Below are 16037 nucleotides of genomic sequence, written 5' to 3' on the forward strand. Positions count from 1 at the left end.
TCAAAGACACGATTTTCCTTATAACTCAACAACAGAACAAAGAATATCTAAATATCAGTTACGCTGTCCCTTCTCTATCAATTACGCTCCACCTTCTCTATCAATTACGCTACCCTTTCTCTATCAATTATACTACCCCTTCATAGGTTTATAGAACTGCGATGGAATTGTTACAGAAGAAAAATAATGCTATTTTTCAGCTCCTAAAAAATATTCATCGTGATTTTAAACACGAGGCTATTCTACACTCACTTATTATTAGATCGAAAACCTCACCGAGAAAATATAGTTACTAGAAATAGAGAACAGTTAAAGGCAAAGAGAAAATTAAGCACTGCCCTGACAACAATAGAATCCCGAATCAAGCAATAAACCCACAGTGACTGAAAATGTCGCCGTGCAATGGAATCTTAGAAACGACGAGAAGTGGTCAAATCTTATGTCGCAAGGACATGCTTCGGTTAAAATATTTCTATGGTCATTATCAATTGGCTAGCGATCTTGAACACAGATCCGTATTTTCGTGAGCCGTATTTTCATGAGCCATGTTTTCGTGTGTGGCATTTGCTCGCTGGTCCATGGCGGTTTGCTCCTGTCGACAGAATGTTGACTGTGAAGACGATAGTGATTTTAGGTGTTAATGTGTACGTATACATGATTCGAGCTGTCAGTCAAGTAAATTTGACTTTACGGTAGATGACCACGGGCTTATATAGCTTCCCTGTCGCAGTCCACCCCTCCCCCAAAATATGTTTTGTTTTCATTCTTTTAGTTGCGGCGGAACAGTAACTTTCAAATATTTGTCGGAAACAATAGCCGGCACCACTAGATGTGTTTCTTTTCTGCATGGTACGGAACATCCAATGAACCCACATGACACAGTGACTGAGCTGCCCTTCATATTTCAAATAAATGAGTATGGTTTTGACGGCCTCTGGACGGAAAACTAAACTGTTAATGTTTGAAGGCAGCCTCTCTGTCTACAACATAGTCATTACTATTACACGGAAGGGTCCAGGGAGTCCTGTGCAAGTTGAAAGAAGTGTAAAACTGGAATATAAGAATTACCCACTGGCACGAAACATTCTGATATAATGACGAGGGCCACTTTACACCGTGTGCGAAACGCTCATTATGTTGGAAAGCGAGTGTAGTGTAGTGTACTTGCGTGAGAGCGTGCGAGTGTGAACGTGCGTGAGAGTATTTGGATGTGAGTGTTAATTAGAACGTGATCATTATTTCTGTCGATGCTCATGCATACATTCACAATCGGTAACGTCGGGGTGGTGGAGTAGCCTAGAGGTAAAAGTGCTCGCCCGTCATGCCGAAGATTCGGATTCGATTCTCCACGTGGGTAAAATGCGTGAAACTCATTTCTTGTGCTCCCCTGCAGTGCTATTGCTGCAAAAATCAACGTAAAACTAATTTCACTGACTCACTCACCCACTCACTCAACCACCCACCCACTCACTCATTCACTCAGATCAAGTTCACAGGAACGTATCTATGTATGTCTTTAGTATCAGTAATGAAGATGGCACTTCGCCTAATCCCAAACATAACGAGAGCAACAAGCTGATAGATATTAAACCTGTTTGTCTGCTGTCAATGGTGTATAGAATTACTATCAGAGGTAATATAGTAACACACGCAACTCATTCCTCGAATAATTTCACGTATGAGGACCAAATCTAATCATGTTCACAAAAATAGAATCCTAATTACTTTTCTACGGGAGGACATATTGAACAACCTTAATAAATTCTCTTAATATATTTATGTTTTAATCACCATTAATAAACTACGAAGTATTTGTCCAATGTCAGCGATGTGTATATTTAGTGGATAAGGATTAAATTTACAATGGTACTGTTTTACAAACGATACTTTTGCCTCTTACTTCTTGATATGCATTTGCTAGTATATGTACAAACGTCTTTGGAACATAATGTTCTAATATTTCTTTAGGTTTCCGCGTGTTTATACAACATTTGTACACGATAAATGCTTTGTATTGTATTGGAAGTGCAGTTTTCTTGCTATCAACATAACTTCGGACATTTCTAACTGATTAGAGTTTATTATATACTGAACCACAAAAGAAACGCAACACCGATAGAGGAAATTTCATGTCTAATTAACAATCAAAACGGATGATTGCGGTCACACTTGACAGTTACGGTTAACACGTTGTTGACAATCACATTTAGAGTTCACATAAACAAAATCACCAGAAATGGCACCGTCAGGATACCTCAAGTTCATTATCGTTTGTGTCCTCCATGGGCATCGATGGCTGCGTTGCATCGCCTGTAAATATACTGACGCGCAAAATAAACTCTCTTTTCTTTGAACTTGAATATATTCAAATGCAACTACTACGAAGTAAAAGTAAGCGGTTTACTATTTCAACAAATCATGTACACACATGTTAAACACAATATTTCGAAATAAAAAATATTCAAATGTAACAAATGAAAATGCCCACATGTGGTGAAAATATGAGGTGTCCCTACAACACAGGAATCAGAATTAATGTGAAAAGTGATGTCTATAATGCGAGTGTGTCCACACCTGGCCTGGGTGCATAAATAAACGCGTCTTCTAACTGAAGTGGTCGAGGGTCTGATGACGTCAGCTGGGATACGCTTCCATTCATCGATGAGGGCATGTGTCAGCTCCTGTCTTGTAACTAGCGGATTCTGCCTTCCCCGAACCTGTCTATCCAGTTGATTCCACAAATCCCAGACCATGACGCTAGCGTCACCATACGGCTCCGGTTCTTGAACACAACAACGAGCTGTTCTTTCACCTCTCCTCCTATACAACGGTACTCGATAGACAGAATCTGCATTCGTCATAAAACAGTACCTAACGCCAGTCACGTAGCTGCCAAAGTCTGATCTCTCTGGCACAGCGTAGTATCAGTTGACGAAGTTTTCTTTTTACTGTCCATTGACTCACGGGTGACCTCGTGTCCTTACCGAAGATGCCGTCACAGTTAGGACGCGGTTCCGCAACGTTCTCTGATGCCGGTCTACCGCTTCCGTTGTTATCCGGGGTTTGGATGATTATACGACACTCCAAAGGGTGATACCACAAACCTCTACAGGATGATGCTACAACCCTCCACAGAATGATACTACAACCCTCCACAGGATGATGCTACAACCCTCTACAGGATGATGCTACAACCCTCCACAGAATGATGCTGCAACCCTCCACAGATTGATACTACAACCCTCTACAGAATGATGCTGCAACCCTCTACAGGATGATGCTACAACCCTCCAGAGGATGATACTACAACCCTCAACAGATTGATACTACAACCCTCCACAGATTGATGCTACAACCCTCCACAGATTGATACTACAACCCTCCACAGGAGGATGCTACAGCCATCCACAGAATAATGCTACAACCCTCCACAGATTGATACTACAACCCTCTACAGGATGATGCTACAACCCTCCACAGATTGATACTACAACCCTCCACATGATGATGCTACAACCCTCTACAGGATGATGCTACAACCCTCCACAGATTGATACTACAACCCTCCACAGGATGATACTACAACCCTCCACAGGATGATGCTACAACCCTCCACAGATTGATACTACAACCCTCCACATGATGATGCTGCAACCCTCTACAGGATGATGCTGCAACCCTCCACAGATTGATACTACAACCCTCTACAGGATGATACTACAACCCTCTACAGGATGATGCTACAACCCTCCACAGATTGATACTACAACCCTCCACAGGATGATGCTACAACCCTCTACAGGATGATGCTACAACCCTCTACAGGATGATGCTACAACCCTCCACAGATTGATACTACAACCCTCCACAGGATGATACTACAACCCTCTACAGGATGATGCTGCAACCCTCCACAGATTGATACTACAACCCTCCACATGATGATACTACAACCCTCTACAGGATGATGCTACAACCCTCCATAGGATGATGCTACAACCCTCCACAGATTGATACTACAACCCTCCACAGATTGATGCTACAACCCTCCACAGATTGATACTACAACCCTCCACAAGATGATGCTAAAACCATCCACAGAATGATGCTACAACCCTCCACAGATTGATACTACAACCCTCTACAGGATGATGCTACAACCATCCACAGATTGATACTACAACCCTCTACATGATGATGCTACAACCCTCTACAGGATGATGCTACAACCCTCCACAGATTGATACTACAACCCTCCACAGGATGATACTACAACCCTCTACAGGATGATGCTACAACCCTCCACAGAATGATACTACAACCCTCCACAGGATGATGCTACAACCCTCTACAGGATGATGCTGCAACCCTCCATTGGAGTATACTACAACCCTCCACAGAATGATGCTACAACCCTCCACAGATTGATACTACAACCCTCCACAGGATGATACTACAACCCTCTACATGATGATGCTACAACCCTCCACAGAATGATACTACAACCCTCCACGGGATGATGCTGCAACCCTCTACAGGATGATGCTACAACACTCCACAGAATGATACTACAACCCTCCACAGAATGATACTACAACCCTCCACAGAATGATACTACAACCCTCTACAGGATGATACTACAACCCTCCACATGATGATGCTACAACCCTCCACAGATTGATGCTACAACCCTCCACAGGATGATGCTACAACCCTCCAGAGGATGATGCTGCAACCCTCCATAGGTGACACAATAACATCTTAGCATGCCTTTTGAGAAGACAGACGCAAGTTGATGTTCACGTAAAATCTCTCACATCCTCCATGGAAAGTTTCACCAGTTCAACACACGAACAATCTTCAGATTTGTCCCAACATAAGGTCACAGTACTTTAACTGGCTCGGTCTAACTCTGTATTCCTGTTACAGGCATGTTACAAGATACAAGAGGCAGGGTTGTCATGGGGCAGCACTAAACCCCTTCCCCTCGGGATGAGCCTATAAAGGATGTATCTGGTCGAAGTGTTTGTGGTTTTGCTGTAATTGCATCAATAGAATGAGAACCCCATTTGTTGCTGTGATATTGCTAGACTATTACTGAAATAGTACTAAAAGCAACGTAATTGCATGATACTCAGAATAAGATTCGAAACATCACTGGAGCCTCTGCCCGGACTACAATGTATTTTTGTTCCGTCTCTGTGAAATATTATCGTCAATGATTGTGTGATGACTGTCTACACGCCGAGTGACCGTCAGTCCGAGACAAATATCATACGATGAAAGTATCGCAGATATTGTTGCTTGACATAAAGTGGAACACAGGGAACTGAAGGATGACGGTACCGTTGGGTGACTCATAAGACGACCGTACATTGTGTAGGCTAACTTCAGGACAAATGTTTATTAACTGTAAGACGACCGTAGGGGGGTTGGGGGTAGGGTGTGTTGCTAATGTTTCACTCTATGTGTTACTACAGTGAATATACATATATACATGCGTATAAAATACTGCCTTAGAGCATGTATATTAATGTCATATTACGACATTAAATATTAACCTTTTGTGGCTGTAGTGAGGTCGTGTTATGGTGTGTCTGTTGCTTCAGCCTGACGAAAGTATAGGTCCTTTGTTATTTCACAACAGAAAGATATTGTGCAGAAACCCGAGGAAGGAGGGGATGCACGCTCGGAACATGGAATTTCGATCGACATCTATTCAAGATGCAATTATTATCACATGGCTAGACAAACATCGACCCCGTCTTTAATGGCCAGTGTTCAGAAGAGTTTAATGGTGAAAGTTGCACAACGTTTGTTGTTAATTCCTTCAAGCTTGAGTTAGATCCCATCTTACGCTCCACAAGTACCAATATAACATGTCGGTACCAGGATGGTAACGGATGTCAATACATTCTAAAAAACGAGACAACATCTGATGTAGCTGAGCGGGAGACTTGTTTTTCCAGAAACGTTTGACAACAAAACATTTGTGTTTCCTGTCTTCTTGATCTACCCACGTGTTTTCACACATTTGTAAGAAACTCCTGTAACAATCTTTCTACATTTCAGAGCATAGAGCAAAAACGTTGCCAAAATGCAGAGAGACAGTCTTCTACTTAAAGATACTCTAGCAACATTTTTCTTAAAAGCCTCTCTTTATTCAATCATAACATTCTTCTAGCCAGTCCCTCAGCATAAATTAATACCCGTTCACTACATTCTTCTAGTCAGTCCTTGCACAACATTTTCTTCAATACATTTCATGAGCATAACGTAATATCCTTTCACTAGATGACTTAAAATCCTGTCAAAACATTCATCTAGACAGTCATTTGACATGATTTAAGATCCTCTCACCACATTCTTCTTGACAGTCCCTCAACAATACTTAAGTTTCAGAATCTCTCACAATATCCCTTACGCACCCTCGCAACATTCCATCGCAGCAATATTTGTTCATATTTTACCACAAAATTATCTTTGAAACTCCAGCCCCAAACTCTTGTATCATGTCATGAGAAGCTCCTGTAATTTCAACACAGACTGTCCAGCAACATTGGTTTACAGAAAAGAGAATGAGAAGAAAACGCGCCCCAGGTGTCTGGGCGGTTCAGAGACTCCCACTCTCTCTAGGACAGAAGTACTATTGACCATATCATCAGTCCAAAATAACGCATGAAGTATTAATTGCAACACAGAGGGTCGTCTGAATACCCAGTGTCAGCCTCCTAATAGTCAGCCGTTAAACATATGTCACTGCAAGTCGAGCTCGAGGGTAAACTGGAAGCGAGAAATTGTGGGCTTGTCTTCTTGCTTTTGTGTGTATTATTTCATCAAGGAAATCCAAAGTAACATATTTTTGGTTTCCCTCAAGGACAAGGGACACTACAACTCATTCGCCCATACATCCAAACTTTTATACCCACACTCAAATAAGCAATCAAAGTACTATGTCCATTCACAAAGATTATTGTAGAGTATCAGTTTGTTGACTTAGCATGATATCTGTTGTTTTAAATATAGTATTATATCTGTTCTGAAAATCTCCTTTGAGATTTTCCAGATTAAGAGTGGTGAAGGAAGATTTACTGCTTGATTTGTACTATTCCAGTACATTTAATCTAGATGAATATCTTTCAGTAACCAATCTTGAATAACAATACCATTTAGATAGTGAGAGATAAAACCGCTGAACACGAAAAATCAAAACTGGATTGCTTTGAATGTAGGTTCTGACACCTCCACTCGGTCAATGAGTGAGGGTACTTTTAGGTCGCTTTTAGCAACATCACGGGGCCACTTTGCCACAATGTGCCAATGTAGGGAATCGAACCCGGACCGGGTGACGAGCAAAACTTTAAAGACCAGGCTATCCCACCACTTAAGGTTTGTAAAGTTTAGTTATGTCATCTTCTTGCAGGCCACTTTGCATCCTTTCCTAATATAAAGAATGATGACTATTTCTGTAGATATCCTGATATAGATTTCAAGTAGAAATGGTACGATAAATCAATTTACCATTTGGTTGAGTTGTTGCTGCAATATCACCCATGAATGGCTTGCTGAAAATAACTCGGAAGTTCTACGTCAAACTATTATTGGAGATTATACCATTCACGGATGACTGTTGGACCGCAAAGAATAACGTACATGGGACGTTATTCAGTAATGTATTAATAACTAATAAACACAGGACAGGTGACGTGGTAGGCATCACGCAGGATGGGTGATAAAGGACAGGGCAAGTAGGAGGGATCTCACATGAAAGAGAGATAAAAGAGAGATCATCGGTGGCACAGTATAGCTGGGAATAAGATAATTTTGTTTGTTTGTTCCAATATTCCAGCCATTCGGAACTGGATCAGACAATCCAGTGACCAGCATTATGAGCATCGAACTACGCATTTGGGATACGACGACATGTGTCAAGTAAGTCATCGAGCCTGACCCGAGTCAGCAGTTGCCTCTTACTACAAACTTGTAGTAAATTGTGGTGTTCCCGCCGTGATATTGCTAAAATATCCTTTGAAGCAGGGTAAAGACTTACCAACTCACGAGTACCATGGATATCATCATATATATAAAACACGAAGGACTGTTGATTTGGTGACACGTGGTTCTACAACATCTTACAACAATGTTGTGTCAACTGCAACGTCTACCGTAATGCTACTACATAAGGTGGCGTCCCTCCTATCCCTGTGCTAAATACGGTGGCGTCCCTCTAACCGCAACGCTAAATGCTCTGGTGTCCCTCCTACCGTAATGCTGCATAAGGTGGCGTTGCACCTGCCGTCGATCTTGATACGGTGGCGTCCCTCTTAACGTAATGCTACATTTAGTGGTGGCGTCCCTTCTACCGTCCTGCTTCTTGTTGTGCTGTTCCTTCTACCGTAATGCCAGATACGGTGGCGCCATTCCTGTTCATCTACTGGAGTTGTGACGTCAAACTTGCTGCTCTGCCAGTGCCTCTGACGTACCTCCTGCTGTTCTGCTAAAGAGTGTGACGTATACCTACTGCTCATATACAGACTGTGACGTATACCTACTGCTCATGTAGAGACTGTGACGTACCCCTACTTTTCTGTTGGAGATTGTGACGTATACCTACTGCTCAGCTAGAGACTGTGACGTATACCTACTGCTCATGTAGAGACTGTGACGTACCCCTACTTTTCTGTTGGGGATTGTGACGTATACCTACTGCTCATCTTGAGACTTGACTGTGACGTACCCCTACATTTCTGTTAGAGTTTGTGACGTATACTTACTGCTCATGTACAGACTGTGACGTACCCCTACTTTTCTGTTGGAGATTGTGACGTATACCTACTGCGCATGTAGAGACTTGACTGTGACGTACCCCTACTTTTCTGTTTGAGATTGTGACGTATACCTACTGCTCATGTAGAGACTGTGACGTACCCCTACTATTCTGCTAGACAGACCGTGAGGTATCTATTTCTGATCTTTGACCAATGTATTTCCCTCAAATATTGCGTTATTGCCACTTCAGTTCAGGACATTTCAAGTCTAGATATTGTTTGTGAATCTGCCTGGAAACATTTTGTTGGATCTGTGCTGACTCGTCGCGTTACTTAATAAAAAACAAACGACTCCTAAAAATAGTGAAGATTAACTGATCGCTTAATACGCACATTTCCAGGCGCCATTGCAAGGGTTTCCTTGGGAAGGAACAAGACTGTTAGTGTCATGTTCTCAATAACGTGTGTTCCTATTGGCTGCTTGTGTGGCGGTGATTGTCTGCGATTGGCTGCTTCCTTTTGCACCGGACAGTGATTGGTTAGCTCGTGGAGTCCGGAAATACGCTACCAAGCAACGGGGTGATGCAGGGCAGCTCGATAAAAGAAAAACGTATTTTGGCCTGGGTCGTATCTGTGATCTGAATGCACACCACTTCAACACAAACAGTAATCTCGTCACAACATGGCAGATTACAGGAGTAATTGGAAAGCTGTTCTACTTAAGACCCATCCTGTGACCGGTATCATGGAATTAGTGAAAATATCAAAGTACGTTTTGCGCGTTTTGTCTTCTGCACAATATTAAGATTAGTTATTGATTCTTAGAAGTGTGAATCATACACCATAAGAGTGTCCACTCTCTAAATGAGAACGTAAATGGTGATTATATGAATTTTATTGCCAGCATCTCAGACGTTGCGAGGTTTGATTAAGGACCACTTACCATTAACTTATATAATTATTGAAGTAGAACGTCTACACCTATAATAGAAGTAATAGCTATAGAGCGTATTCCTAGAAAGCACAGAGGTGTAATGGCTTTCAGAAATCATCTATAATAGGCATAAGACAGGGCCGTAGTTAATATTTCTCAATGGGGGTGAGGGTGGGGGTGGTTTTGGTGGGGAGCACTATCAACATTAAAATAGTGCAATGTCACTAATGTCGTGCAATGTCAGTAATGTCACACACACACACTCACGCACACGCGTGCGCGCTCACACACAAACACGCAGCCTCTTTTATAACAGGGGGATTAAAGCGTATTTCAGAAGGGACGATAAAGTCTATCAGAACAGGTTTTGTTACATGGTTTTTCAGAAGAAGAAGAGGCATCGTATCCATCAGAGCAGGTTTGTTACATTGTCTTTCAGGAGAGAGGGATGGAATTTATAAGAACAGGTTTTGTTATGTGGTCTTTAAGAAGAGGAAGAGGCATAGTATCAGACGGGTTTTGTTAAGTGATGTTTTAGAAGAGAAAGAAAGGAATGGAAAAAACAGTTTCTGTCAAAACATGTTATATAACATGGTCTTTCAGGACAGGAAGAAAGATAGCGACTATCAGGGCGTCTTCTATAATACGGTCTCTTAGGACGGGAAGAAGGATAGAGTCTGTCAGGACGGGGTTTTGTTACATGGTATTTCAGAAGGAGAAGAAGTATGGATTCTGTCAGGACTGGTATAGTTACATCATCTTCCAGAAGGAGAGGACAGTATCTGACAGGACAGAGAGATGTATCATCCTTTTCAGAAAGGGCGAAGGGATAACGTCTGAAGTATAGCATCTATCAGGAGGGTAGAAGTAGAGTATCCAGTCGAATTGGTAGAAGTATCACTGCTTTGAATAGGGAAAGAAGCATGGAGCCTACCTGAATACGCTACAGTAGAACACCTTACAGAAGGCAAGGACATGTATAAGGCATGAGGAGCCGAAATAGCCTTGCAGTCACAAACGATGGAACAGTCGTGCCTTCCAGTGGGATGATACATACATACATCACCATTGCAATGCGTGACATGTCAAACAGCTTGAAGTTCAAATAACTTGGAATCAGGGTTTAACAAGATGCTCACTTTTTGGCCAAAAAACAAAATCTCTAGTTACAGCTGTAATAGGCTTAAAACACAGCGCGTTATCCTGCCATGGATAATTATAGGGGCGTAAGAGAACACATATGGTCAAAGTCTCTGATATTGATTCTCTGTCCGAAAACCACAAGATTAGTTAATTAAACATCAAAAATATACGACACGTCCATAGATACGCCATAAGCTACACGAAATCATCTTCTGGTTTTTTGGGGTTTTTTTTCACAAGTAGATATTTATTTCCGATTTTTCCATTGTACCTCACAGCCCGCTAAAGTATCCTCCCGTCCGTTTCCTTAACTACGAACACCCCTCCCAATAATGGGTCGTCCATGTTTTATATTTCCCTTTTGGACTACATAGAATACTGAATGTCTTGTTTGCAGTATGCGTGTTGCTAATTTTGGCTGTGACATACACGACACAGTGAATCACTGTAACTATATATGTTTAATAAACCGTTCCCTCGGGCATACAAAAATCGCTGTTATGGCAGTCCAGACTTAAAGATTCCGGATAATTATAGGTTTCTGTATTTCTAAGCTAGGTGGGTTTGTTCAATGTGGTGACAGTGTAAGATCTGAATCTATTCTATCATTCCTCCCGATATTCGCAACCGTGATATATCTGTAAGACAGTTTAACGCCCAGTTAAAACTAAAGTCACTCACTCAAATAGCCGATCTGGAAGACACGACCCATTCTTTGTTCACTAAGAGCATGTCTGTATATGCCATACGTGTTTTTTGACTCACTGATTATTCACTGTTATTTTTTCAAAAGCCCGTAAACCTTTCTAGCCATATTGTATTGGCGTAGTATAGAAGCTTGCGCCTTCTCTGGCAGTATTGATGGGATGCGCAGGTGTTTGCTGAGCACCCAGAAACACAATACCTGTTGTTTCTGTAGATGTGACGTTTTGTGGCGTTTGGAAACTGTACACTAAATCAATATGGTTTTCTAATATATGAAACTTGTATATATTCTTTTCCATCTATTTGTACTTTGTTTTGGATTCATTTAAAAATTTTGTGTATTAAATCACGTATGCAACTATAGGAGAAGGTGCTGAGAGTTGGAGAACTATCATTTCTGAGTCTTATGCTACATAATATCCCATTCCACGGAAACCACGGAAGTATATCAGTGAGTGAGTGAGCTTAGTTTTACGCCTCTTTTAGCAAAATTCCAGCACCGCGGGGGCACCAGCAGTGGGCGTTACACATTGTGCCCATGTGGGGAATCGAACTGGGTTTTCATCATGACGAGCAATCTCTTTAACAACTGGACTGCCCCACAGCCACGGACGTATATTACTGGACATTGTATCCCAGTGTTATATGCTGACTCTAACAAATAAATCATTACTCCCGACAATCCCATTGATTTCACGATTGCGGCGGTGATACATGAGAATGTCTGGGACGTCAAATACTGCTATCCCCAACGCATATAGTAGTGTATGTTCGATTAACGAACAGGTAGCTTGGCTCGGAAAATGTACGGTCACTTTTGTTAATAGCATTTTTGTTCATATTACAAGCCCCCAACATTCCAGAACAAGTCAGCAGCTTGTAATTAGGGCTTATCGTCAATTGTAGTCAATAGCTGGAGTGAATTCACGCTCACGAGCAGCGCGTGAGCCTTGGTTTATCTTTAATCAAACCCAGGAAATTGACACACGGTTTGTTAAACTGAAGTTGTCGTTGGCAAACAGCATTTGATCAGATTCAACATGGCTGCTGATCATGTGATCGCTATTGCTCGTGCATGCCGTGGCTACCTGATCTGTTGGCGAGTTGGGTATTGAATCAGCGGCATCAACCACACAAGGAGTGGTAGCTAGTTATCCCTACTTCAAACGTGTACTCACTATCGTCAGAAATTAATAAATCCGACAGGAAACTGTTAAGCCAGGATAGCATCTGTCTTTGGGTTTTTGTCGTCGTCTGTATCCGTTTCGTGCATCCTTGTTTTAGTTTACACTAGTCTGTATTTTGCTTTGTGTTGTCTTTTGTTTTATGTTGTTTTGTGTATCTGTATCAGTCTGTGTCTGTGTATCGGTATTTGTCGGTGTCAGTGCGTGTGCAAGTGTCTGTGACTGTGTGTCGGTATGTGTCGGTGTCAGTGTGTGTGCATGTGTATGACTCTGACTGGGACTGTGTCTGTGTTTGAGTCTGTGACTCAATGTGACTATGTGACTATGACTGTGTATGAGTCTGTGACTGAGAATGTGACTATGGCTGTGTATGAGTCTGTGACTGAAAATGTGACTATGGCTGTGTATGAGGCTATGACTGGGTCTGTAACTGGGACTGTGACTGTGTATGTGTATACGTCTGTGACTGTGACTAAGACTGTAACTGTGTATGAGTCTGTGACTGTGACATGGACAGTGTGTGAGTCTGTGACTGACAATGTGACTGCGACTGTGTATGAGTCTGTGACTGTGACTGTGACATGGACAGTGGGTGAGTCTGTGACTGACAATGTGACTGTGTATGAGTCTGTGACTGTGACTGTGACATGGACAGTGTGTGAGTCTGTGACTGACAATGTGACTGTGTATGAGTCTGTGACTGGGACTGGGACTCTCCGATGGTTATGCGAGTAACGACAAGTACCTGCAGACAGATTGTATCTGATGTGGCGGAGTAAACACGAACATATTATGTTATTGTATGTGTGTTTTTCACTGCATTTAGCCTTACAGAATTCTCCATTAGAATGTGCGCAGAGGGATAATTGAATAACAGCGTGTATGGATCGGAGCTGTCTCGACAACCTAAAGATCAGATAATAATTCAACTAGACAACTATCACTTACTAATGATAAATGTTTATCAATACTATAAGTGACATTTGTCGTTCGAGGCAGATTCTTCATGCAAAAGTTACCATAGCGGAGAACGAATTCGTTCTCGTGTAATCTCATGAGAACTGAACTGCTTAAAACACTGAGCGAAATGATTTGTTGTAGATATAATTGTGGGTCTATTGTAACACCTGCACAATGTTTAACAAAGAGGTAAATATATGCTGGTTAGGTGACAAACATAGAGAACTCATTACCTTACCTTTCTGAATCAACTGAGGATGGTAAACTTCAATTATCTGTTTGATATTTTAGAATTTGATGAATAATAAGAAAAGGTAGGGTACTTTATGGATATCAATGATATGATAAAGCTGTTATCCATACAACATCGTACATTTTCTTCTTAACGTCGATGATTGTAAGGTCATTGTATACAACACACGACAAATCTCCCGTGTGACTCATCCTACACGGTACCATGTACACTTCACGTACATCATCATTGTCCCTTCTAACTATAAACATTTGAATTTGAATTAAACTTAGCCGGGTGCATTACGTACCTATGTGGTTTAATTATTACACTTGCACAATATGCATCATTCAAAGGCGTTTGATGCATACCCAAAGCAAGAGACATCACCATGAGACAGCCTATCATGAGCAGTTTTTACCTGTTGTGCAACACCACACTGCAGTATAATTGTCTGGGTCTGACCATCCAGTGATTGGCATTATGAACATCGAATTACACAATTTGGTTCCGTTAAGCGAGACTTACTGTAAGTAGGAGTTGCTGAAGACTAATATTAACACGGATCTTCCGATGGCAAACTGTTCAATAAACTGTGATCTTCATTTCCCCCAACATGCAGTTCAGTAAACTGTGGTGGTGTTGTTGAACTGAAATATTCAGTGGCAGCTACTTGAAGTACGTATCATCTGTCACTGTCGAAATCACTCGACAACGTTGGCTTCATAATTCATTCTGACACGTCTTGTCGTTCCATCTTGCTTTGGACGATGGTGTTATGACACTGTTTGATGATTGATGTGGTCTCTTTGTGACCCAGTTTAATGATTGTTGTGGTCACTTTGCGATCAGTTTGATGATTGATGTGGTCACGTTGTGACCCAGTTTGATGATTGATGTGGTCACTTTGTGACCCAGTTTAATGATTGATGTGATCACTTCGTGATCAGTTTGATGATTGATGTGGTCACTTTGTGATCAGTTTGATGATTGATGTGGTCACTTTGTGATCAGTTTCCTGATTGATGTGGTCACTTTGTGACCCAGTTTCTTGCGGTATTCACTGTCGTATCTTTGACGGTATTCACTACCTTATCTCTGACGGTGTTCACTGCATTATCTTTGACGGTATTCATTGCATTATCTCTGATGGTATTCGCTGCATTATCTCTGACGGTATTCGCTGCATTATCTGTGACTGTATTCATTGCATTATCTCTGACGGTATTTAGCGCATCATCTCTGACCATATTCATTGCATTAGTTTTTACGGTATTCATTATGTAACTCGACTGTGCAACTCTAACACACTAGGAATAATTAAGAAATCAGCAATATTTTGCACAATAATAATGTCTCAATTTTAAGTAATGCCACGACAAAAGATAACCAATGACGTAAGTATGTAACATTGTTTATTAACTTAATGTATGCACATACAGTTCATTCTTGCAACCAAGCGATATGTATATATGACCACTTTAAGCTTCATGCTTGTATCTAAGCTGTACATTATGGTGTAAACATGTACCTTTAAAGCCGCAGAAAACGACCGGAGGTCCATGCACACTTGCCTTTACTCTAACGGTATTCACTGTGGTATCTCTGACGGTATTCACTGTTTTGAATGTGTCCGTGTAACGACTGGATTATATCCAATGATTTTGGCTCGTCTCTGACATACTGAGTGCTTTCTCTCTGATTGTATTGTCAGAGCTGTCACTGACTATACTGGGGCCGTCTCTGACTGTATTGACGCCGTCCCTGAGTGCACTGACGTATTCTGACTGTACGGGCATCGTCTCTGACTGTACTGATGTCGTCCCTGGCTGTATTGACGTCGTTTTTCACTGTACTGACGCTGTTTCTGGATGTGCTGATGTCGTCTCTGATTGTACTAATGTCTCTGACTGTATTGATGTCGTCTCTGACAGTACTGACACCGCCTCTGATTGTACTGATGTCGTCTCTGTACTCGTTTTTGACTATACCGAAGTCGCTTCTGGATATGCTGATGTCGTCTCTGACTGTACTGATGTCGTTTCTGCCTGTGCTGATGTCGCCTCTAAATGTACTAATGTCGTCTCTGTACACGTTTTTCACTGTACTGG

The 16037-nt window shown here is 41.6% G+C and overlaps 1 protein-coding gene across 1 annotated transcript; it reads left to right on the forward strand.

Annotated features, from left to right (window-relative positions):
* The first annotated feature begins 13058 nt into the window (after positions 1 to 13058).
* LOC137268773 (uncharacterized) lies at positions 13059 to 13469 on the forward strand. The gene has a single exon (XM_067803350.1). It carries the CDS (start codon positions 13059 to 13061, stop codon positions 13467 to 13469), a length of 411 nt encoding a protein of 136 aa, XP_067659451.1.
* Positions 13470 to 16037: the final 2568 nt, after the last annotated feature.

The sequence above is a fragment of the Haliotis asinina genome, chromosome 16 (genome assembly GCF_037392515.1).
Source record: "Haliotis asinina isolate JCU_RB_2024 chromosome 16, JCU_Hal_asi_v2, whole genome shotgun sequence".
Taxonomy (NCBI): domain Eukaryota; kingdom Metazoa; phylum Mollusca; class Gastropoda; order Lepetellida; family Haliotidae; genus Haliotis; species Haliotis asinina.